The 22,940-nt window shown below is 55.0% G+C and overlaps 1 protein-coding gene across 2 annotated transcripts in view; it reads left to right on the top strand.

The window, feature by feature from the left end:
- KIRREL1 (kirre like nephrin family adhesion molecule 1) overlaps positions 1 to 14,735 on the top strand; it is a 29,759-nt gene extending 15,024 nt beyond the window's left edge. For both annotated transcript variants that reach the window (XM_081968429.1, XM_081968430.1), the window contains exons 2-15: positions 5,008 to 5,157; positions 6,027 to 6,176; positions 6,498 to 6,655; positions 7,526 to 7,676; positions 8,080 to 8,185; positions 8,309 to 8,457; positions 8,632 to 8,759; positions 8,957 to 9,083; positions 9,258 to 9,358; positions 9,491 to 9,689; positions 10,068 to 10,175; positions 10,593 to 10,732; positions 11,360 to 11,437; positions 11,736 to 14,735. In XM_081968429.1, the coding sequence (XP_081824555.1) occupies positions 5,008 to 5,157; positions 6,027 to 6,176; positions 6,498 to 6,655; positions 7,526 to 7,676; positions 8,080 to 8,185; positions 8,309 to 8,457; positions 8,632 to 8,759; positions 8,957 to 9,083; positions 9,258 to 9,358; positions 9,491 to 9,689; positions 10,068 to 10,175; positions 10,593 to 10,732; positions 11,360 to 11,437; positions 11,736 to 12,200 (2,210 nt within the window). In that variant the 3' untranslated portion in view covers positions 12,201 to 14,735. The remainder of the gene's footprint in view (positions 1 to 5,007; positions 5,158 to 6,026; positions 6,177 to 6,497; positions 6,656 to 7,525; positions 7,677 to 8,079; positions 8,186 to 8,308; positions 8,458 to 8,631; positions 8,760 to 8,956; positions 9,084 to 9,257; positions 9,359 to 9,490; positions 9,690 to 10,067; positions 10,176 to 10,592; positions 10,733 to 11,359; positions 11,438 to 11,735) is intronic.
- Positions 14,736 to 22,940: the final 8,205 nt, after the last annotated feature.

Raw genomic sequence — 22,940 nt, 5'->3', positions numbered from 1 at the left:
AGCTTCCTTGGATCCAGTCTTTGCCATCCCTTTGATCTTGGGCCTTTTTTGGGGTGTTGTAGCTGCTGCTTTATGCTCAGTGTCTCGGATCCTGGCTTAATGCTGGCTTGATCCATCTCCCCAGCCAAGCCCCAGATTCCTCAGCTGCTGCCCATCGGGGGTTTATCTGCTCAGCTGCACCAGCCTTTCCCCCTCCTCCTCTGTCTCCCTCTGTTTCTCCAGACAAACGGAGCTGTTTGCTGCAAGGCAGTAATGCTATTCATTAGTTTTAGGGGCTCTTCCCTGTCCCCCCCCCCCTCCCCGGCTCTCCTCCAGGCACAGGAGTTCTATTCCTGTCTTCGTGCGCTGAAAACAGTATAATTTGTTCGGAGTTGGGGAGGACTTCATATATTGCTTTTTGAAGCCTGAGGTTGGATCGAGCTTTTTAATAATCCTCATAATAATTCTGATAATGATAATGTTATTTATTAGGGAGAAAATATTTAGGAAACTTTGAGGAGGGAAAATAAGAGTCAATTTCCTTGTGTCAACCCAGGGCTGTATTTATCGCTCCTCTTGACATCATTTTAATTGAAATTTTTCCTTATGTTTTCTCTGGACTAATTACGGTTCCCTCCCTGCACACATCCAAGCAAGGCCAGAAATCTTCTCTCTCCCTTTCAGCTCTCCGTCCTCCCCTCCCCCTCGGTGGTGGGGTGGGTGCTCCTGCAGAGGGCTTAGGAGGGAGGGGGGGCTTCCTTCTCTTTTAATTGATTGGGGTGATGAGGCTGGCAGAAGTTTGATGAATGCCCCTTCATTAGCTGTCTCTTCCAATTACTCCCCGCGCCTCCTGGCAGATCACCGGGCTCCCCTTGGGCCTGGCGGTTGTGTGGAAGAGGACGCAGGCCCAGCTGCATTTGGGGATTGGGAGGGGGGGTGGGGGCCTTGGAAGAAGGCCTCGGGGGTCCAGTGGGTGAAGAGTAGAAGCCTCAGAGGCCAGACTTGTGAAGTGGGGAGAGAGCTGGAGCTGAGCTGTACAGGGGGTGGGGTGGGGGTGGCCTGGAGGAAGCCTCGTCCTGGCGTTTTGTGGGGGCTAGGCAGGAGGCAGCCTGGGGCCCCATCATGAGCCAGGCTGCCCCTTGCCCCGCCCCCACGGCTCCTTTTTCCCACTGGAAGGTAGACGGAGGAAGTGGGGAGAGGGTCTCCTCCTCCTCCTCCTCCTCTCCTTGCCCCTCCTCCTGCCTCTGGACCTGGCTGGGCTCTTTCCTTCCTTTCCTGCCAGGAGGCTGGACGTTGATTGAGTCTGACGTCCAGCAAAGGTGTTTTCCGCTCATTTAGATGTGAGAAGCCCCATCTTGTGGCAACGGAATAATCAAGGTGGAATATTTGATCGGGCCAGCAAATGAGGTGCTAAATTTGTTGTGAGATTGGTGTCAAAAGCAATCGTGGCCTTTGCCTCCTGCAGGAGAGACGGGGAAATGAGAACTGGAGAGGAGGGCGCCGTTTGGGCAGAGAGAGAGGCCACAGGCATCCCCCCCCCCAAGCTTGCCAGGAGGGGCTTTGACTTGGGGCTGCCCCACACAAAGCGCACGTTCCAGGACAGCTGGAGCACCAAGCCCCTGCCAGACCCTCATGGGACACTTGCCCAAGCCAAGGGATGCCTGGGGAAAAGGCAGGGGACCTTCTCTCTCAAAAACTGCCCCTGGGGAGTGCTGGGGGGGGGGAAGAAGTGAGATCTGTGGTTTGTCATCTTCTCCCACCAGCCCCCCCTTCTGCCCCTTCCAGTCATTCTTCAGTTGGCAGCATTCAAGCCCCTCTTTGAGCCAAGAGTTCCCACCTCTGTCACCCTCTCATATTGAGACGGCTTTGATCCTAGCACCCTTGAAGTATGAGCTGCAGGCGCCCCAAAGCCTTTGCCCTTCTGGCCCCCTCGGAGGCCCAGGGAAGGCAGGCAGCCCTGCATGAGCCCCAGCCATGCGCAGCCCCTGCCAGTCTGGGCTCCCCTCCCTCCGCCTCTGCCTGGCTGTGCAGCCTGGGAGCTTCAGGGGCTTCCCGGAGGGAGGGAGGGAGGGCAGGCAAGGGGGTTGCCAGAGGCATGAAGACACGAGGGGCATCTGGTTCTCCCGGGGGGGGGGGGGGGCTCCGGAGGGCCCTGCTGCTCCAGTCAGTGGCTGTGCGACTTCACTGTCTCTAGGGGTGGGGAGGCAGACTTCTGCCTCCTCCTCCGTGTTTCAGGGGAGTTGGGACAGTCTCCCAGCAACACTGACAAAGTCGTACAGTTCTGGGGGGCCCTCTGGATTCATTGTGGGGTTCTTAGTCGTGCCACTTGAGTTCTCTGCAGGGATGATTATGATCAGGACAACCAAGTGGCCTACACTGCAGGGTGCTTCTCTGGGTGAAGATGAGTGCAGGGCTTTCAAGTGCCCCGTCCTCAAGGCCAGCGGGTGGCCCTCCCAGGCATCCCCCGAGAACTCCCATTCAGAGGCTGAGATGCCAAAAGGCTCCCACTGCCCAGCGAGATCTGCCTACCATTGAGAATCCTCCCAGGGTAACTGATAGCCTCACCGTCTTTCCCCCCCACCCCCCCACCCATTTGAATGCCCTTGAATAGAGATTAGACAACCCATTTCAAGTTGGTCTTAAGCCACAATATGGCCGGTTTGTTTTTAGTTTAATGTCTGGATCAGTCATTGTGGTTTGTAAACTCTGATTTAGGGCTCCCCATTCCATGTGAATGCTGCCAGCTTTTCTTCCTTCGCCAGCAGACCAGGCAAAGCGGGATGCGCCAACCAAGTCAGCCTTTGGGAAGAGAGAGAGAGACTGGCAGGCGTCTAGCTCCCCCTCGCTTATCTTCCCTGACCTCGTCTGGGAGGCTTGTGGGGGTCCCCAATCACGGGAGTCTTTCCTTGAGCCTTGGGGCTAAAAGAAAGTGAGCTGAGGGGGAGGCGTAAGCTTTGGGGGGGGGTCCCTTCTGGGCAGGACCCTAAGAGAAGGGCCCTCTGTTGGCATCATTTTCCTATTGCCCACAAGGGCCACTCCTCTCTGGCTCAGTTCTCTCTTTTTTTGGGGGGGGGGCAGGTGTTTTGGGGTGGGACTTCAGGATGCCTGCCAGACAGACGCAGGCAGAGAGGCTCCCCTGGCACACGACGGGTAACGGCTCCGACGTGAACTTTGATGTTGCCAAATCTTGATGTCTGGCTCCTCCTCCTCTCGTGCCTGTCAGAATCCCTCCTTCCTCTTTCCATTCCCCAGACTTAAATTTGTTCCCCGTCAATTAGTTGGCAGCTCTTTGCTTGTCTCTTTGCTGCTTTGAAGATGAGTCGGCTGCCTTGTTTCCTCTTTTTGAGGCTGGAGAAATGCTTTTGGCAGAGGGAGTGGGCTGAAGGGGGGGGCAGGGGAGTCTAGGGAGGGGTATCCCCTGCCAGGTTGCTGGGGAGGCTTTGCAGCAGAGGGGCAGACCCTCAGTGCTGCCTAACCTCCTCATAACTGGGGGAGGGGGCTAAAGGATGCAAGGGGGAGCAGTTTGTTTTGTCCCTGGCTGCCTGTCCTTCCTTCCTTCGCCAGGTTCACGCACTGCCATCTCTTCTCTGCCCAAGCAAGGGCAGTTCCCGGGACCCTCCCCCTCATCTCCAAAATGCCCAGGGCAGCCAAGGGTTTCATTGCATGCTCCTTGGAGGGACCCAATGCACGAGAGGAAGGCAGAGCAAAGGGGGATCTTGCAAACATTTTGTCTCCATGCACAAATTGTTTCTTGTGACGTCTGCTGGCATTTTTTCCCTTCCCGGCTCAACAATCAATAGGACTGCAGCGTTTTCTCTTATCTGGAGAGAAGTGACAGCAACCTCAAATGAAATCTCTCTGCGGTGCCTGCTTATCGTGGCTATCGCCTCTTCCGAGCCGCTCGGTGGCTGGCATGAGGGAGCCGCTCTGCCTCTCTGGCTCTGCGCACCATGTCCATGGAGAGGCACAACGGTCTTGCCAGCATCCAGAAATTAACGCCACCCTGCCATTTTTAAGCAGGCACATCTCAGCAGCCCTGCAGGTGGCCATTCCTGTTGTGCCTTTATTGCCCTTTATAAAGGTGTTACTTAGTCGTTACAAACAGGATAACAGACGAGCAGAGTACGGTGGGGAAGGGCTGGTGCCGCGGCCGAGGCAGCCTTTGTCGAGCTGCGTCCAGTCAGTTTGGCTTCCCTCCTGAGGAAGGGAAAGGGGATGCCCAAGGGAGCCTCTGCCAGGGGGCTGCCTTGGGGGCTCCTTCTAGGCTTCAGCTGCCCAGGGCAAAGGATGCCTTGCCTGTTGGCATCCCTAGTTACACATGTTGCAGTCAAACTCTTTAGTGTTTTTGGTGGCACCACTGAATTGATTTAAAGCTGGGCCCGGAATTGTGGGGCATTCAGAGTGTTTTGGGTGTCAGAAAGTGCCTCCTGCGACATTGTGGATGCCCCCCCCCCACTTTCCCTCTGCCATGATTTCTGAATTCTCTGGGGCTGCAAGAGGAGAGACCCTGGCTGTTTAATCCATTGACTGGAGGGGGGGGGACACACACTCATCTTTTTAAAAAATCCAATGCGGAAGGAAACGCCAATTAATTAGGTGGCACATTTTTAAGGTTAATGATTATTTCAACATATCCTTCAGAGGAGTAAAGGCTCCCCCAGGTGGCAGATACAGATGGCAGAGAGGTGTTCCAGTTTATGGGGGGGGGAGAGGAATACTGCTATGGGGGGGGGGCTTCCTCCCGGACCCCCTGCTCCACAGCTTCAGTTGCTGCCCTGAAGCCCTGAGGGAGGAAAACGCCTCTCCTACCCAGTTCTTCCGCCGCCTGTGCCCGGCTGCCCTGGTCCACCTCGCCTGAGAGCCTGGGAAGCTGGAGCTGCAGCTGGCTCGCTTGCTGCTTGCCCTCCTCAGCCCCTCTCCGGAGGAAGGCCACCGTGCACGGCGGTTCTGCAGATCCAATTTCCGTGAATTGTTGCATTAGACCACTCAGAAAGGACTCATCCCGCCGACTTCTCCCCCTCCCCTCAGTCCTGCAGACCCGCTTCCTGGAGGAACCGGAGGACCAGACGGTTGTGGCCGGGCAGAAGGTGGTGCTGTCCTGCGTGGTGCTGAACTACTCTGGGATTGTACAGTGGACCAAAGATGGCCTGGCCCTGGGAATGGGACAAGGCCTCAAAGGTGAGGTCCTCTGCTTCTGGGGGGTGGGGGGTGGGTGGTTCTTCCTGGGGCATCTTCCCCACCCACCACAGGGCACTATCTCGGAAAATGCCAGCTGCCCTCAGAGAAGGGACCCCCCCCTTCCCAGCATCAGCCAGCCTCCTTCCAAGCTCCACCACTCCATGCAGCCCAAAAAATGCCACCGCTCCAGCGCAGAGGACAGAGCCCCCCCTCCCCCCGATTCATCTGCCGCCTCTTATTAATTAATGTGGCAGTTTCCCGTGATTTTCTATTCTGCAGACGTCTCCCTCGCCTGCTTTCATTCCTCACAAGCCATCATCCACCGTTTAAGACACTCAAATTTTACACCAAGGTGACCCAACTCAATGCGGGAGAAAAAGCTGCTGGGGGGGGGGGGGGTAGGGGTGGCTGCTGCGCTCCTTGCCTGTGTTTCTCGGGATGGGGTAGTGTGCTGGGTGGGGCTATTGACCCCCTCATCTCTGGGAATAACGCCCTGCCCCCGACTTGGTTGGGGAGGTCAGGCCTCTCCTTTAAAAGGCCCTAAGGACAAAACTTCCCTTCGGCCGTTGACTGAGGCGGCCGGGGTGACCGTCAGCCCAAGTCCTGTGGAGGGGGCAGGGGCAGGGGCAGGGGGGGTGTCCCCCAGATCCGTAGTGGAGACGGGACTGCCCTGAAGACCCCAATATACTCTGGGAGCTGAAGGGCAGAGTTCCTGCAGGCCAATGGCAGAGTTTGCAAGTGGGCAGCCTGAGTCTTTCCACAGCCTCACCAAGTCCAGGCAGGGCAGGCCAAGCAGGAGGGAGGACAATGCCAGCTGGGCACACCAGGCCCTGCGCTCTGCTCCCGCTCACCTGCCTCTCCCTTCTCAGCCTGGCCACGCTACCGGATCATTGGGGTAACAGATTCTGGCCAGTTCAATCTGGAGGTCACCAACGCTGAGCTCTCCGACGATGCCTTGTATGAATGCCAGGCCACAGAAGCTGCCCTGCGATCACGGCGTGCCAAGTTGACAGTCCTCAGTGAGTGTTTGGGGGGGGGGGTTCACTCCTGGAAAAACATGGCTGGAGCCCCAGCAAAGTGGTGCCCCCTCCCCTCCTGCTGCCTCCCTGCCCCACATTCTGGAGTTGCCTCCCACCGATCCCTTGTTAACAGCCATTGGTGGCTTCCTAAACAGTGTGAGGAATGGGGGTGCCTGTTATCTCCCCGCTTTTCTCACTGGGGACTGGAGGGTCTGCACAACTGTTGGGCCCTCAAACCAGCCAGGCTCTTCTTCAGGATCTGGGCTGTGAAGACGCAGCTTGACCTTAGGCTGAGGCTTCCTCTCTCTGCTTCCCTGCCAGTTCCCCCTGAAGACCCGATGATTGACGGGGCCCCCGAGATCTTGCTCCGCGCCGGCACACCACACAACCTCACCTGCCGAGCACAGAACGCCAAGCCTGCGGCCACAATCCTCTGGTTCCGCGATGGGTTGCCACAATCTGAGGCTGCCACCGCCACGGTACGCCAGGTGACATTGGCGGGAGGGCCGCTCGTGGTCTGCAGGTATCTTGAGGAAAGTGACCCTGCAGACACAATTGAGGGGCCAAAAGCTGCCACGGAAGCCATGTGGGGTCTCAGTCCGGAGAACCCGGTGCCCCCCCCAGGCCTCTCGGACTGCAACTCCCCTAATTCCCAGCCAGCATCTCTCGAGCGTTTGGAGGCGTTGCTGGTTTCAGCCTCCGTGCCTGGAGCACCGCGTGCGAAGGGCGAATCCTGCTCGGCTGCAAATGGGTTTCTCTCCAGTTCCTCTTTCCTCCTGGGAGCGCTTCCTCTCCCCTGCCAATTCTTAATTTCATTTCTCTCCACCAAAATCCAGAATAACCTTCCCACTGGCAGGGCTGTTGGCCTCCTCGCTCTGCCGAGGCCGTTTTTCGCTCATTAATCCCCAAGCAGTTTATGGTGCGTTGACATTAATTTGGGCAACCTCATTGGGCATTTAATAGGCATGGCTGAAACGTTTTGGTTCCAGGCTAATTTGGAAGCGATGATTGGTGCAATTACCCCTGGATTCGGGGCAGGGCACAGGAAGGGCTGCTGCCACCAGAGCATGATTCCTCTGCTTCTCTGTTTCTCTAAGAAAAGATGGTGGGGCTGCGTCAGTTCCCACACCCTGTGCAGAAGCCTCCCCTAGGGACGCCAGAGAAGATTCTGGGGTCCTTCATGCGGGGGGGGGCGTTATTCACCAGAGTGCAATGCCCACCCCCCTCCTGAGTGCAGGGAGGGGACCTGCATATGGATCAGCCCTTCTGGCCAGGAAGAGCTGCGGTCCCAGTCCTGAGGGCTCCCCTTGGCCATCTTCCCAGCCTCTCTGCTTCTGTTGCCTCTGCAGGAAGTCTTAATGGATGGGAAGAGAGAGACCACCATCAGTCAGCTGCTCATCACGCCCACCAACCTGGACATCGGGCGAGTCTATGTCTGCCGTTGCAGCAACGATGCCATCCCTGCGGGCAAGGAGGCCTCCATCACACTCAACGTTCACCGTACGGAGACCCTCCCGGGAGGCAAAAGGGCCCTAAGCTTTGGGATCAGGAGGGGCCCTTTCTGGAGAAAGGGGAGGAGCGCAGCTGATTGGCTGGCCGTGGCTTGGGGGAGGGGTCTGGGAACAATTGGAAGAGAAGAGACGGCAAAGGATCCTTGTTGGAGCTGGTCAATATTTTGGCTTCAGAATTCACCCTGGGTGGGAGGATGAGTGGCTGGGGTGACAGCCTAGCTGTGGACCCCTTGGCAAAGCTTGGCAAAAGAGGATGCCAAGACCATTTGCAGGGAGGGTGCCCAGGAGGAGCTGGATGGGGGTCAAGAAATCTGGGGACGCTCCGCGATCAGATCAAAGCAAAGAGGCAGCCATCGGCCACACGCCTGTTAATCCCTCCTTCCGCGTGGCAGATCCTCCAACGGTGACGCTGTCCATTCAGCCACAGACGGTGCAGGAAGGAGAAAGAGTCACCTTCACCTGCTTGGCCAACGCCAATCCGGAGATCAAAGGCTACAGGTGAGCCGGGCACTGGTTGGGTGGGAATGATGGACCTCCAGACCCCTGCCTGCTCTTCCAGGGAGGTTCCTCCGACTCCCTGAAGTCTTGGCCTGGTGGGACATCTTCCTCCAACCCTGTCAGGTGGGCGAAAGGTGGAACGATTATTGAGGATGCTAAGGAGAGCAAATACGAGACGCAGGTGGATTACACCTTCTTCACGGAGCCGGTCTCTTGCGAAGTGCGCAACGACGTGGGCAGCACCAACGTCAGCACCCTGGTGGACGTCCATTGTGAGTGGGGGGCACGGCTGCCAAGGCCGAGACAAGAAAGGGCAGCCTCTCTGGGGAAGCCATGCCTCCTCCCTGCAGCCCCTCCCACTTTCATCCCCCTGGGCCCCTGGTCTCTCCTTTGAGGGAACAGGGGGGCTCCCATGGCATCTATCTTGCCTTGCTCTCCCCTGCTAGTCGCTCCTCGGATTGTGGTGGATCCAAAGCCTTTGACCACTGATATTGGCTCGGACATCACCTTGACCTGCGTGTGGACCGGGAACCCCCCGCTGACCCTCACCTGGGCCAAGAAGGAATCCAACATGGTGCGTTCCCTCCTTGCCCCAGATGACCACATTGGGGGTGGGGGTTCAACTCTTTCTTAGAAGCAGCTCCAATTTGGGATGGGGGCTGCACCCATATCTTTATTGGAGTCTCTCAGGAGGGAGGGAGGGAGGGAAGGTGCTGCCCCATGATGGACCGCCCCTCTCTCCCCTCACCAAAGGCCTCTTTGCGCCCCCAGATCCTCGGCAACAGCAACCAGCTGCACATCAAGTCTGTCAAGCAGTCGGACGCTGGTCTGTACATCTGCAAGGCCATCGTGCCACGGATCGGGGTGGGCGAACGCGAAGTGGCCCTCCATGTCAATGGTGAGTGAAAGCAGGGGCGCCCCTCACCCACGGGGCTCCCTGGGCCTTCCCACAGGATGTCCCCCAGGGATGGGGGGAGGCTGCTGACCACCTCGGCTGCCCCTTCTGGGTCTTGGTCCCGCTCTCTCTCCCTCCTAACCCCTTTTCTGTCCTTACCTCTGGCTGTTTTCCCAGGTCCTCCCATCATCTCCAGCGATTCCGTCCAGTACGCTGTGCGGGGTGACCGAGGAAAAGTGGAATGCTTCATTGGGAGCACACCCCTTCCCGACCGAATCGTGAGTCTCCATTAGAGATCCTGGCTCGGAGCAGGACGTCCTGAGGGACCTGGCAGGAGGCCTTACTGGCTGGCTGGCTGGCTGGTTGGCTGGCGGACAGAGGCCAAGCTTCTTTCTTCTTCTCCCTGGAAGGCCTGGGGCTGGAAGGAGAACATCTTGGAGACGGGCACCTTGGAGCGCTATACCGTCGAGCGGAGCAACACGGGGGACGGGGTGCTCTCCACGCTCACCATCAACAACGTCATGGAGGTGGATTTCCAGACACGCTACAACTGCACCGCCTGGAATGCTTTCGGTCCACAGACAGCCATCATTCAGCTGGAGGAGAAAGGTGGGCAGGCAGGAGGGGCAGCTGCAAGCCCAGGGAGAGCCGCTCCCCAGCTTCCATCTGCAACAGCTGCCCTTGTGCCCCAGGGAAGGCCAGGAGGGGGAGGGGGCGTGCAAATTCAACAGTCCTCTGTCCCACATAACATCCAGCCCTCTGACGCTACTGCTGGGTTGGAAGGCTACCCTCGATTCGGACATAGCCTGGGGGTTCCTCTTGGCTTTCCCTCTAACGGGGCTGGGGCTGCCCCTCAGTACTTGCTCTGCTCGCCCCTCCCTACAAGGACTCAGACATAGAGGGACAAAGCCAGTGTGTAGAAGCTGGATTGGCCCTTGGAGAGAGCCTTGTCTTCCCTCCCATTGCTTCCTGCTCTCCCTTTCGCAGAGGTTCTGCCAGTGGGCATCATTGCTGGTGCCACCATTGCAGCCGGTATCTTGCTCATCTTCTGCTTCATCGCGCTGGGATGTTTCCTCTACCGACGTCGCAAAGGGAGTGAGTGTCTGGTGTGCGTGGGGTAACCGGGGCCTGATTGGCTTTACAGGACAGCCAAGCTGGGGGAGTGGTCGTCACAGGGCAGCCAACGGGTATTTATTGAGTGGCATACTGCTCCTAGCTGGGAAAGCTCTACTTACTTGTTTGGCCGAAACCCAGCTTCTATGCCCCCTTTGTTTCTCTGATTGCCTTTTCGGACTGAGCCCAGGGAGCACCGGCTGTTTCCTGGGCTCTGAAGTGGCCCTTTCCTGGGTACATCAAATGAGACCTCTTTCATTCTGCCGAGGACATTGGTCAGGTGCTCCTCCGGTGCCCGGAGGGAAATGTTGCTTAGTGCCGGGGGCTCAGCCCGAGAAATCCCTGGGCTTCTCCTTCTGCCAGGAACTGAAAATGGGACAAATTTTCTCTCCTGCCCAGGCCGAAAAGATGTGACCCTGCGTAAGCTGGACATCAAAGTGGAGACGGTCAACCGGGAGCCCCTGACGCTGCACACCGACCGCGAGGAGGACACGGCCAGCGTCTCCACCGCAACGCGAGTCATGAAAGCCATTTACTCGGTGAGGGGCCTTCCCACCCAGCTCCTTCACCCCAAAAGCCTGACGGGGGGACCTGCCATTCCTTCTTTGACCCAATTGCCGGCTGAGTCAGAAGCAGCAGTGGAATTCAAATGTTTTCACTGCTGGCTCTGTGGCCGTGGCTTGGTGGACGTGGCAGGGGAAGGATACTGCAAAATCCCCAATCCCTCCCCACTCAGGGGCCAGCCAGGGGTGGCATTTGCCGGTTCTCCAAACTACTCAAAATGTTTGCTTCCGGTTCTCCAGAACCTGCTGGATTTCAGCCCTGGCCCGAGGGCACCCAAGTCATGTCTTCGCCCTCTTGAAATTATGGCTCAGATGGAGGAGACGGCAGGGGGGCGGGTGTTTGTGGTGGGAATGTGTGGAGGGTTGTGGGTCAGAGCTGGGAGACGTGTCCGTCAGGGAGAGAGATTAAGGGGGCAAAGAACCATGGGGAGCCGCTGGCCTAGCACGAACTCCCTGGGAAACTGCTGGGCCATAGGGGTTGCTCAGGATGCCCGCAAGAGAGCAAGAGGGATGGAATGGCACTTGGGGATGTTGTGAAGCAGGACAGTCAGACATTGCCTGGCTGGAATTTGGGGTCTTTCTTTGCCACCCCCCCCCCTGCAGTCCTTCAAGGATGACGCGGACCTGAAGCAGGACTTACGCTGTGACACGGTGGACACACGGGAAGAATATGAGCTGAAGGTGAGGAGGAGGCTGCTGGCGGGCCCCAGGAAGAACCTGGAAGATTTTGGGCCCTTTTCTGTGGCTATGAAGGAGGGGAGCCTTACTGAAAGGGCCGCCTTAGAATGCCTCCCAGCCACCTCCAGCCAGTGGCATCCACAGCAGCATCCAACCACTTGGGGGGGAGGGGCTCCCTCTGCCAGGCAGAGCTTTGGTTCTGGAGGGTTTTTCCTTCCCCCTTTTCACTCTTTGTGCTCGGCAGCGATTGTGAGGCTGCCACTTGAGCTGCTGCAGCCCTTCTCTCCCTGTTGCTCCCTAGGATCCCACCAATGGCTACTACAACGTCCGTGCCCACGAGGACAGGCCGTCTTCCCGCACGCTGCTCTACACGGACTATCGCACCCCTGGCCCGGCTCGCTACGACGGGCGGCCATCTTCGCGCCTCTCCCATTCCAGCGGCTACGCCCAGCTCAGCGGCTACGGCCGGGGCCCTGCCTCCGACTTCAGCGGAGACCCCGTCCCAGGACCCACTCCGGGCACGGCCACTGCCGATACAGCCAGCCAACTCTCCTATGAAAACTATGGGGGTCATTCGGGGTTCCCCCCGAGTGCCGGCTATGCCACCTACCGCCTGGGTTACAGTCAGCCTCCACCGCCCACCCTGGACCGGGCAGCCTACGACACGTACGACCCCCTGGGAAAGTACACCACGGCGACCCGCTTTTCGTACACCTCTTCGGACTACGGGCAGCGTTTCCAGCAGCGCATGCAGACTCATGTCTGAAGTGGGCATTGCATCCTGGTGAGGTGCAGGTACCTCATGACTGCCCTCTGATATTCAGGGGGCTCTTTCCCTCCCCCCCTTCCTGGCCTCTTTCCAGGCTGGACTTGTGGACAATGCACAGCGTGGCCCCTGCTGCCTGGCCGAGGGTAGTGCTGTGGCCGCCGGTCCAGCTGCTCCTTCCTTGCTGCTTTAACAGTCTCTGGCTGTTCTTTTGTGAGGGTCCAGATTCTCCAGATGCCCCTCCCTCAAGGGCATTTGTAAATACAGATCAGTGGGGAGGGCAATGGAGCCCCTACAGAGGAGGGATTCTCCAACGCCCTCCCACTCATGGCACTGGGGGCACTGAGGCCCAATTCGGTACAGCGAGGCCTAGTGGTTGGAGGTAGCCACCAAGTTGGGGGCATCAGTCAGGTTTTAGCCCTGGTGTTTTGGAGAAGCCAAGGTCAGGCCGGCCTCAGGTACAACAGGTGACTCCTTAAAGCCCCTCTGAAGAGATGCGGTTGGCACCTGGGGCAATGCTGGCTGGGAATGATCCAAGCTCTTCAGCACCCCTCGTGGGCTCCCTTGAGCAAAAGTCCTCGGCCACAGCTCTACATGCTGCAAATTGTGGTACGAAATGGACTCCTTGGGGGCGATTCCTGCCCCCTCCCTCTTGCAGGAAGGTGTACATAAAACCTGCACCCTGTGTGGATCCAGCTATGAGAGGGCTAGATAGGGCTGCTCTTAGGTGCCCCACCCACCCAACAGGAGGGTCTCATCCCCAAGTGAACCTGCTGCCAGCCAGGACGGTCTCTGTAAGACGTGGCACTGTGAGTGTGTCCCCCCCCCCCCAAGCCTTGTGCCACAGTAGCCATCCTGGAGGAAGCCTCTTCTGCACCCTCCCCCCACCCTCTTGCTTGAGCCCCCTCCCCTGGGGCCGCCTGGGCTTTCCTCTGGGGCCACCTGGCTGCAGTCGGAGGAAAAGGAGAGTCCTGCTGGAGAGAGACTGGCCTTTGGGAGGTCAGTGCTGGACACACCCTCTGTTCTCCCACATGGCCACTTCCTGAGGGCCAAGGCCTTGCGGGCCTGTCCCATCCCCAGCAGGAGGGCTTAGGGCTTCCTTCTCTGTTGCAGAGGGCTGGTGAAAGCCTCCTGTGGGTCTGTGCAGCCTCCCCACTCCTTGTCCTGCCCTCCTTGTTAGGGCGTGACTGCAAGCTCATCAGTCTCCTGTGCCTTAAAACTCTTGCTCTGATGTGCCCACAAAGACAGCAGAGCAAGTTGGGGGGGGGGGCAGCTTGGCTGACAGGAGGTACCCCAGGCTGCTCACTGGGGGAGACAGAAGGGACTTGGCTTCTAGGCTGCACTGGGTCCCGCCCACCAGCCCACATCCCCGGCCCTCCTTGGCACAGTTCATATCTCAGGTGCAGAGCGGGACATGTGAGACACACAACTGGGAACCCCCCCCCTCCCCCCTCCCTCGTTCTAACACAATGGTACCCCTGTCCTTTGCATGCTGCCTCTTCTAGTACTCCTGGGGGCCACCCTCTGTACTGGCCTGAAAACAGCCAGCTGAAGAAGTGCATTGAGACCACGCCCTCTTCTGGCTGGTTCTGGGAAGTGTCTGTTTCTGCAGCCTAGTGGATGTTGGTGCTATTCGGGGTTCTGCTTCCCCTTCCTCCTGCCACCCCTCGTGTGCTGAGACCGGAAAATCCTCCATTGGATTCCAGGGCGCTTTCCAAGGGGAGCTTTCGGTGCCCCCTTCTAAGGCTGCAAGGGCCCCCCTTTAGAGGCACCTTCTCCTCGGGGAACAAGAGAAGGGGCTTTGGTGGTTCAGGGTGCAAAACCACCTGGAATGGCTGAGAGAGGGACAGGGAGCCCCACATCGGTCTCACCTTGCAAGTTGTAAGGAAGTTGCTGAATGCCGAGACCCCCCCCCTCCTTTTTTCACCAGAGCTGCCAGGAATTGAGCTCCTGCAGAACGTGCCTTCTGCTCCCCGGGAAGCGAAAGAGCGGGGGAGTTGAAGAGGAGGAGGAGGAGGAGGAGGGGCGGGGCTCTGCACCAAAGGCCACAGCGTAGTCCACCGATTCCAAGCCCGTGGCTGCATTTACACCACCTGCCACGCCCATAGCAACGTTCCTGAATGAGCCCATTTCCGGAGTCAGCTTGAAAGGCCCAACGGCCTGCGTTCATCCACCCTGCTTGGCTGCAAGCAAACCAGCATTAACATTAGCCAGGCTTGACATGTTGTGTGAATGCAACTTCCACCACCACTTTATGAAAACATGCAGAATTTGAGCAATAACCAACTCCAACTCCAAAATGCGCTTTGGGATCAGAGCGCACAGCCTTTGCACACACACACACACACACACCCCGGGCGTGTTTTTGATTTCTCTCCCAAAGACATTCATTTTGTGACTGTCCCATCACTTCCACCCCTCCCCTCACTTTTTTTTAAAAAAAAATGGTTTCCTTTTCTCATTCTTAAAAAATATTATGTACTATATTTTTAGTCGCAAACACAATATATTATATATAAATATATATTTAATTTTTATATATATAAAGATAAATGTTTAAAAAAAGGGAAAGTGTCCTCCTCTCTTTTGACACGGGCTGTGTGGTACAACGTTGGGGGTGGTTGAGATCCAGCCTCTGCCCGAGAGGCCCAGGACGGGCCCAGGTTGCCCTAAACACAGGAGGAAGGTGGGGGGGGAGGGGGGCTGATCAGAACGCAGGAGAAACTGAAAGGGGGGGGGATTTGACCTGGAGAGCCCAGACTAGCAAAAGCCCTTCCTTTGTAAAGTGATTCAAGGTGCTGCTTTGTTTTTGTTTTTTCTTCAAGCCTCCCCCCTCCACCAATTAAACCTTCACATTACCTTCAATTCCCTCTGCTTTTAGGAGGAGAGGGGTGACTCCAGCTCTCTCCATTTGCTGGGGGGGGGAGGCAAGAAAGTCCCCTGCGTGCCCCCCCTTCTAAGGCTCAGCAGCTCCTTGGCAGGAGGTGGGGGCAATGCCAGCACCAGGCAAGAGGAGGTTTTGGGGTGGGGTCTGCTGCATTTCTGCTGCTTCTCCTTCCACCCTGGACTTGCTGACCGGAGCTGAGGGGCCTGGAGGGGCCAAAGTGGAGGGAACTGGGCTGCCCTTTGGCCGCATTGCTGTCTTCGGGAGAGGGAAGAGGAGTCCAGCAAACAGGTGGCTTTGCGAGGCTGATAATCAGCCATATTGCAGCTGCTGCAGGTAGGGCAGAATCTAATCTCCCTCTCTTCACGCTGGTGGCAGTGATGATAAAGTGTCATTTGATCTCCTCTCCAATAAAGCAGCTAAAGATACACCTGGGAGCCTTTGGGAAGCTGGGCCTCGCTTGGCACGTGGCTTCCTCCAAGCAGCCTACCCTGATGGTGGAACTCCCCGAGCATGGCAGCCTCCTGGCCTTACCCACACGGCGCCTTGGCCCAGCCTGGGCAGGCACAGCCCTTGGCCACTGTCCTGCCTATGGGTCAGCTGCAGGACACTCCTTCTGGTTGCCATTTGGACTTGGGACTTCACCTGCAGAATGTGGGGGAGGAGCCTCATCGGGATACTAAGGAAGTGGCCGGTTACTGTAGTTGCTATGATAATATAGTGTGGAAGACCCTCATGCCACCCTCAGCAGGCATCCCACTGCCCTCTCCTGCCTCTGTCGGATGGCTCCGGTTGCTTCCCTTGGCTTTGTCCCTGGAGAGGCCGGGGAGGAACAGTCTGCCATTGTTTTGGGAGAGTGAGCGAGGCCTGTGGATGGTTGAAAGAAACGGGCAGAGGAAGGACAAGGAGGCCCGAAAGAACCTGGCCAAAGCAGAGGAGGAGGAGAGAGGCGGCAGGCAGGTTGGGAATGCAGCGTTTCTTTGGTCTTTGTGGTGCGGCCAGTTCAGGGGAAAACAAGGCCCCCTCCTCACCTCTGCCCAAATGGCACCCCCCCTCCTCTTCCGGTGTTCATCCCAAGAGCCAACGCCTGGGCTGGAATCATGCCAGGCGTGCCCTGGGCAATCTTGCCAACTTATGCAAATCCTACGCCTTCCAGTGCCAAACACCCGGGAGCACCTTGAATCGCGCCTTGCATGCCGCACATTTCTCTGCCTCTGTAAAAGGGGAGCATCGGGGAAGCTTCCTTGACATTCCAGGCTCGGTGAGAGTCGGGGGTTGCTTTCCAGGAGACCCTGTCACCCAGTCCTCTGGGTTCCTGATATATGGTGCAATTTCCCCCCCCCTCCCCCCTTTCTTTTTTATATGTTCCTATTGTGAGCAAATAGGCGCCTTTATTTGCTGAGCAGGCCTTTTGCTGATCAGAACAATTTTTTTTTTAAGCCAAAAAGAATAGCTTTTTTTCTCAGAAACCTCAATGTCACCTATTTTTGGAGCGTGAAATGCCAGCGCTGAGGGATAGCAGTTTAATTGAATCACAGGACAGCTCACGGGAAGAGCTTTTGCCTGAGAATCTAAGGCCATCAAACACATCCCCCCCCCGCCCACCCGCCCGCCCGCCCCCGTGTTGCAAAGAAGATTATCAAACGAGCGTTCTCTTTTCCGCAGCATGAGTAGATTACCACTGTATAATTCTGAATCCGCATTAAGGCAACACCTTTATTAGCTCAAGTCAGGGATGCCATGTCTCTCCCGGCTTCAGTGCCCGCCTCTCTCAGAGTGCCCGGGCTCCTTCCCTGTCGCCTCCCAGACGGGGCAGGCTTGGAAGATGGGGCCAAGGAGGACCCACACAAAGAGTGTGCTCTGGCTCTGGACAGCCACCCTGGCCAACTCTTCCCTTCCTGCCTTTTCCTCTTGTTTCCTGCTTGGCTTGCCTCACTTTCGCTACCTAGGCTCCTGGTAAGAGCTAAATGAAGTGAAAATGTGGTGGTGGTAACTGAAACTTTTTGTACCAACGTTTGACCTCGTCGTCATTTGTATTACAACAGTTTAAACACTTAATTATTTGAAGAAATGACCCAAAGAAGGTGCCTTCAGCATCTCTTCCCCTTCTTTCCTGCAAGAGCACCAGGGATTGCCTGTCCAAAAGCAGGTAGGGGTGGGGGTGGGGGCTCAAGGGCACCAGGACACCTCCTATCCTATTTTGCACGCAGCAGCCAGTCTCTGGCATCCCCTTCTAACCCACTGCCCATCGGAGGGCTGCAGGGGGAGATCTGGGCTCCCTAGATGACAGAAGCGCTTCGGGGCATCTGGGGAATGGATGGAGGTTTTCCCCTCGAGGGGGAGGGGGAAGTCTGCGTCTTTGGTCTTACTGAGTTCTTGCCCCGAATCTTCATTAAGTGAATTTAATTTCTGTTGGGCAAGTCTGACTTAGTGCGGCCTCTTATTTATTTAGGACTCTTAAAGGACACATTTTCCATTCTTATTTAATTATCTCCAGGGTCTCCGAGGATTTAAATGGCAGAGAAACAGAGGATCCTTTTAATTAAGCAGGGGCTCCTGGAGCATCACGGAGCTAAAGAGGCAGCCCAGGCCAGGTAGGCAGAAGCTGGGCCAGGGAGCCTCCGCTCAGAGGCCTGGGAAGGGGCAATTGCCAACCCCTGCATAAAAGGGACCCTTGGGAGGGGGTGGGTGCAGTGGTGGGTTCCTACCGGTTCGCACCGATCCGGTTCCAGACCGAACCCGGAAGTAACCGGACCCGGAAGTAACTTCTGGGAACCGGAACCGGCCCTGTCGCTCGATCGCCCTTGCTGTCCCAACGCAGCTCGCTCGCTCGCTCCCCCGCCCCTCCGCACTAAACTAGCTAGCCCAGCCCGCCGCTCACTGATTGGCTGGAGTCCAGCCAATCAGTGAGCGGTCTGGAGGTGACCCGGTTAAAAGCGGGTCCTCCATTTCAAAACTCTCTTCCCTTCGCCTTGCAGGAGCTTGCTGCTTCCCTCAGGTAAGTAACTAAGCGTGAGGGGGGCGGCAGGCGGCTAGCTTCGCCGAGGAAATGCCTCCGGGCCTTTCCTCGCTGAAGCGCTGGGCTGGCGTAGGCCACGCGGCCGGCGGAAGCCGCGGGGTCGCGGGGACGTCACGGGCAGTGCGAGACGAGGTTCCGTGAGGGAAGGCCTTCGGGCCTTGTCTCGCTGAAGCCGCGGCCTCGCGGGGACGTCGCGGGCGGCGGGAGGCGAGGTTCCGTGAGGGAAGGCCTTCGGGCCTTGTCTCGCTGAAGCCGCGGCCTCGCGGGGACGTCGCGGGCGGCGGGAGGCGAGGTTCCGTGAGGGAAGGCCTTCGGGCCTTCTCTCGCTGAAGCCGTGGGCGCCGCCGGCAAGGTTCCTCGATGGAGGGCCGAAAGCCCCCCGCCCCCCCCTCTCCAGCCTTGCCTGGCTGGCTAAGCCTGTCCTGTCTTACCTGTCCTGCTGCCTCTCTCTGCCTGTGTGCTGCCTGTTGCATTCATCCATCGCATCGGAGTGCTGCTGATTCTGCCTGCTGGTAAGTGACTTGGTTTTTTTTTCTTTTATTTTTTTTAATGTATTTTAAAATAATATTTTATTTATTGTGCATAGAATTTTTTAAAGTAATTTTACTTAAAAGTATTGAGTGTAGAATATTTTAAAATGGTTTACTTCAATTTATTGTGTGTGGATTGTTTTTTTAAATTGTCTTAGACTATTTTAAAAAAGATTCTATCCAAAATAAATTAAAATAAACCATTTTAAAATATTCTATACTCAATACTTTAACATGTATTGTGCATAGAATTGTTTTAAATTGTTTTATTGTAATTTATTGTGTATTGAATATTTTTAATGGTTTCATTTTAAATTATTGTGTGTGGAATAGTTTGAAATGTTTACAGTATAAATTATTGCTGGTGGAATAATGGTTACAGTATACTATGGCTGATACAAGACCTTAAAATAGTTATACTATAAATTATTGCTGGTGGAATACTTAACAATGGTTTTTAAGGGGTTTTTTTATTTATAGAATATCTTTTTAAAATTATTGTTTGGGAATTTTTATGTTTTAATTGTTTATAAAATATATTTACTACAAGAAATGTTATTCCTTTTTACAAATGTTTTCTTTGTGATGCAATATGTTGCTTAAAAGTGTTCAGACCAGGTTTATGTATCTCAAAGTGGCTGCTTTTCTATGGGCGGGCCAGGTTGGTGCAAGGCAGCTTTGCAAAATTTTGTGGGTTTCACCCTCGTTTATGTAATTCTGAGGTGGTTGATGGTTCTGTGAGCTTCCTGGCACTATCCTTTATAATTTCCCACAATGCCTTGATGGTTTTTATTCCAGTGGCTTTGTCTTTCCTGTCCTTAGGGTTAGGGGGGAAAAAAACTGGTTTCATTTGCAGTCTTTGGGGGGGGGGGGACAAAAAGGAGAAAGAGGGAGGAGGTGGGGGAAAGTGGGATCTTTGCTGCTTTCTGAGCTTGGTGGTTTTTTTTACAGACATTTCACTACCAAACTAGGTAACATCATCAATGCTAGATGGGGTTGTGGGGAAAGGAGGAGGAGGAGAAGTCGAAGGACAAAAAGGAAAAAGATAAGGAGGAAGAGGACTGTGGGGTCCTTTGGTGTTCTCTGAACTTGGTGGTTTTTAATTATTTTTAGGGAATTTTTATTTATTTATTGTTTATAGAATATTTATTACAAGAAATGTTATTCCTTTTTGCAAATGTTTTATTTGTGATGCAATATGTTGCTTTTAAGTGTACAGGTTGGTGTATGGTATGTGTCTCAAGGTGGCTTCTTTTCTATGGGCAGGCCAGGTTGGTGCAAGGCAGCTTTGCCAGATTTTGTGTGTTTCTGTGTGATACCTGGTTGTTTAGGTAATTGTGAGGTGGTTGCTGGTTCTGTGAGCTTCCTGGCACTGTCCTTTATAATTTCCCACAATGCCTTGATGGTTTTTATTCCAGTGGCTTTGTCTTTCCTGTTCTTAGGGATAGGGGGGAAAAACTGGTTTCATCTGCAGTCTTTTGGGGGGAAATTTGTGTGTGTGTGTGTGTGTGTGTTTTCCTGGCACTGTCATAGTTTGTGTGTGTGGGTATGTAATGTCCCGCAGTTATCTACACATTAATAATGATCAAGTACTAATAATATTTCCTTATACATTTTAGTGACCTTTCCTTTCATAATTGGTGTTTTCTTTCATACTTTTAGATTTCTAATTGCTGTTTCTGTTAGTTAGCAATTGATAAAACAAATTCCACGTGAAAAAGTATTCAAAGCCTTCTTAGTTTTAATTGTCAATTTATTCATTCTTGCACATTCTAATATTTATTCATTTTCATATCTTTGTTTTTTCCACTCTTCTGCAAACACAATTCCAACAGCTGTTAACATGTGTAAAATTAAATATGTATTTATTCCCTTTGAAATACAAGTAGTAAGTAGTAAGCTACTTACCTTCTGTAAGTAGCTCTTTTATTGTTTTGTGTACTTATTTTAATCTTATTTAAGTAGCAAGTGCACAAAATAATAAATTTCCTTTTTTATATCTTCTTTTTGTAGATCATCCATTGGGGCAAAAAATTCAGTGACATTGTCTTGGCCACTCCCATCCGGTCACATGACTGCCAAGCCACTCCCACCCAGTCACATGACCACCAAGCCACTCCCACCCAGTCACATGACCGCCAAGCCACTCCCACCCGGTCACATGGCTGGCAAGCCACTCCCACAAAGGAGGCCACACCCACAGAGTAGGTTCCAAAAATTTTTGAAACCCACCACTGGGTGGGTGCTATGGGCTCCCCAACTCCATCATCTGCCATTGGAGCTACCGGGTGGTTCCAGAGGGGGCCAAGGAGGAAGGGGCAGCATTCCCCTAGGTCAGTGGTAGGCAACCCACGGCTCTGGAGCCGCATGTGGCTCTTTCATCCCTCTGCTGCGGCTCCCTGTCACCGATCGGCTCCACAATTGATAGGGCTTTCGGTTAGGACAGGTAGAGGAAAAAGGAGGCCACACTAGGAGGAGACTCTATGGTGTGGGAACCAGACTTCCGGTCGGCTCCAAAGCTGAACGGGGGGCTTCTGGTTAGGACCTTTGTGGCTCTTTGAGTGTTTAAGGTTGCCGACCCCTGCCCTAGGTCACTCTCTTGCTTGTGTCCTGCTAGCTCGGAGAGTCCCTTTGCAGGAAATGCCATTCCGGGGACCCGGAATGTGACTCCGCTGAGTAGAGGCAGGTGAAGCACTCAGGCAGGACTGCCGCCCTGTGGTGAGCCAGGCAGGCTGTCCAGAAGAACAAAGAGGGACCACAGCATGCAGCTCGGGAAAGACCCTCAATTTCCCTCTTTTGCGGGCCTGTGTGCGTGTGCACATATTTTGAGACCCCACGGTGGAAGGGAAGCCATGTGCCTGCCCAGGGATGTCACTTGAACCTCCAGCTGCAGTTGCTTCCCTTCTGCTAAACGAAAGAAAGCAGCCTTCAGCCATTCCAGTTTTCCCTTCTTTGTTCGCTTGATGGCAGTACTGGATCTCTGAAAAGCCGCCTTTGAAGGAAAGCTCTGGAGACAGGCAGATCCTCTGGGATCCACTCCCAGAGAAGACAAACCGTCAGCCAGAAAAACCCTGGGCATCCCTTGACTAAACAAACATTGATTAGCTCCAAAGCTGTCAAGAGGGACCTTCCGTGGCCCTTAGCTCCCCTGGGGGCTGGGGCAGGCATCCTGGTGTCAATCAACTTCTGTTCCTGGAGCAGAGATTTGGGGAGAAGGAGACACAAGACCCTCCCTGGGTTCTTTTCCCCTTTCATCAATTCCCTCCCATTCCCCCCAGGCCTCTCTGTTCCTTTTTTTTTTTAATCTTCATATAAATTTACATTAAAATGTGCTGGCAAACGGTTTGACACTCTTTTTTTCTGTGTTTATATTTTTCTTGCAAAACATGGGTGACCTAATAATGCATTTACCCTTAAAAGAAGGCTTGGCAAGGGACATTTTGAGCTGAAAACCTGCCCAACAAGGAGGTTGAAGGATTTCCATTGGCATCTTGACATGAATGGCTCTCATTATTTCCCATCTGCGGGCTGCTTAAATCCAGAAACTTGGCCAGCTGGTTTGAGAATCTCATGCACACACACACACACACACACACACACACACATGCGCACACGCACCCGTGTACACACACACACGCACACACAGGGAAGTCCATAAATTTATGTTAAACTATGCCAAACGTTGTAAAAGGAAGTCCTTCCCCAGACACAGAAGAAGAAAGCGGTAAGAGCAGTTGCTCAGCGGCCTCTCCAGATGGTTGACGGATTTTATGTCTTGCGTTTTAAAAAGAACCTTCACCCAAATTTTCCCATCAGCCTGGCTGGTGTTTGCACTGTTAAAGGAAACAAAGAGCTTCATCCTTTCCCTGAGAGAGGGGCTCGGGACCCTCCTGCTGACCCTGGAGCTGATCTCTAGGTAAGCTGGGGGGAACTGCTCTTTCTGAGGAAGCCCCTTCCCAGGACCCAGAGGGGAGGTGGGGGTGGGGGACCTGCCTGTTCTTGGCGGGGGGGGGGGGGCTTGAAGTTCCTCAGCCTGCTCTCTCCCCAGCTTCCACTGAACTTGCCCTTCCAGCCAGATGCAGCTTCTCAGCCAGATGCAGCCAGGCACCACAAGGGGGTGCAACAGTCTTGCCCCAGCCAGGGACTGGGAGGGCAGGATCAGTGTGACTCTCTCTCTCTCTCTCTCTCTCTCACACACACACACCCCACACATGGGGGAGGCTGCTCTGTTATTTTGAGCTTCACCTGTTGAGAAGCAGCAAAGCAGCAGGAGAAACAAATGAGAGGGGCGGGTGGGGGTGGGGAGC

Source organism: Natrix helvetica, assembly GCF_964273705.1.
Source record: "Natrix helvetica genome assembly, chromosome: 16".
Lineage (NCBI taxonomy): Eukaryota > Metazoa > Chordata > Lepidosauria > Squamata > Natricidae > Natrix > Natrix helvetica.
This window is presented reverse-complemented; position numbering and strand designations above follow the sequence as displayed.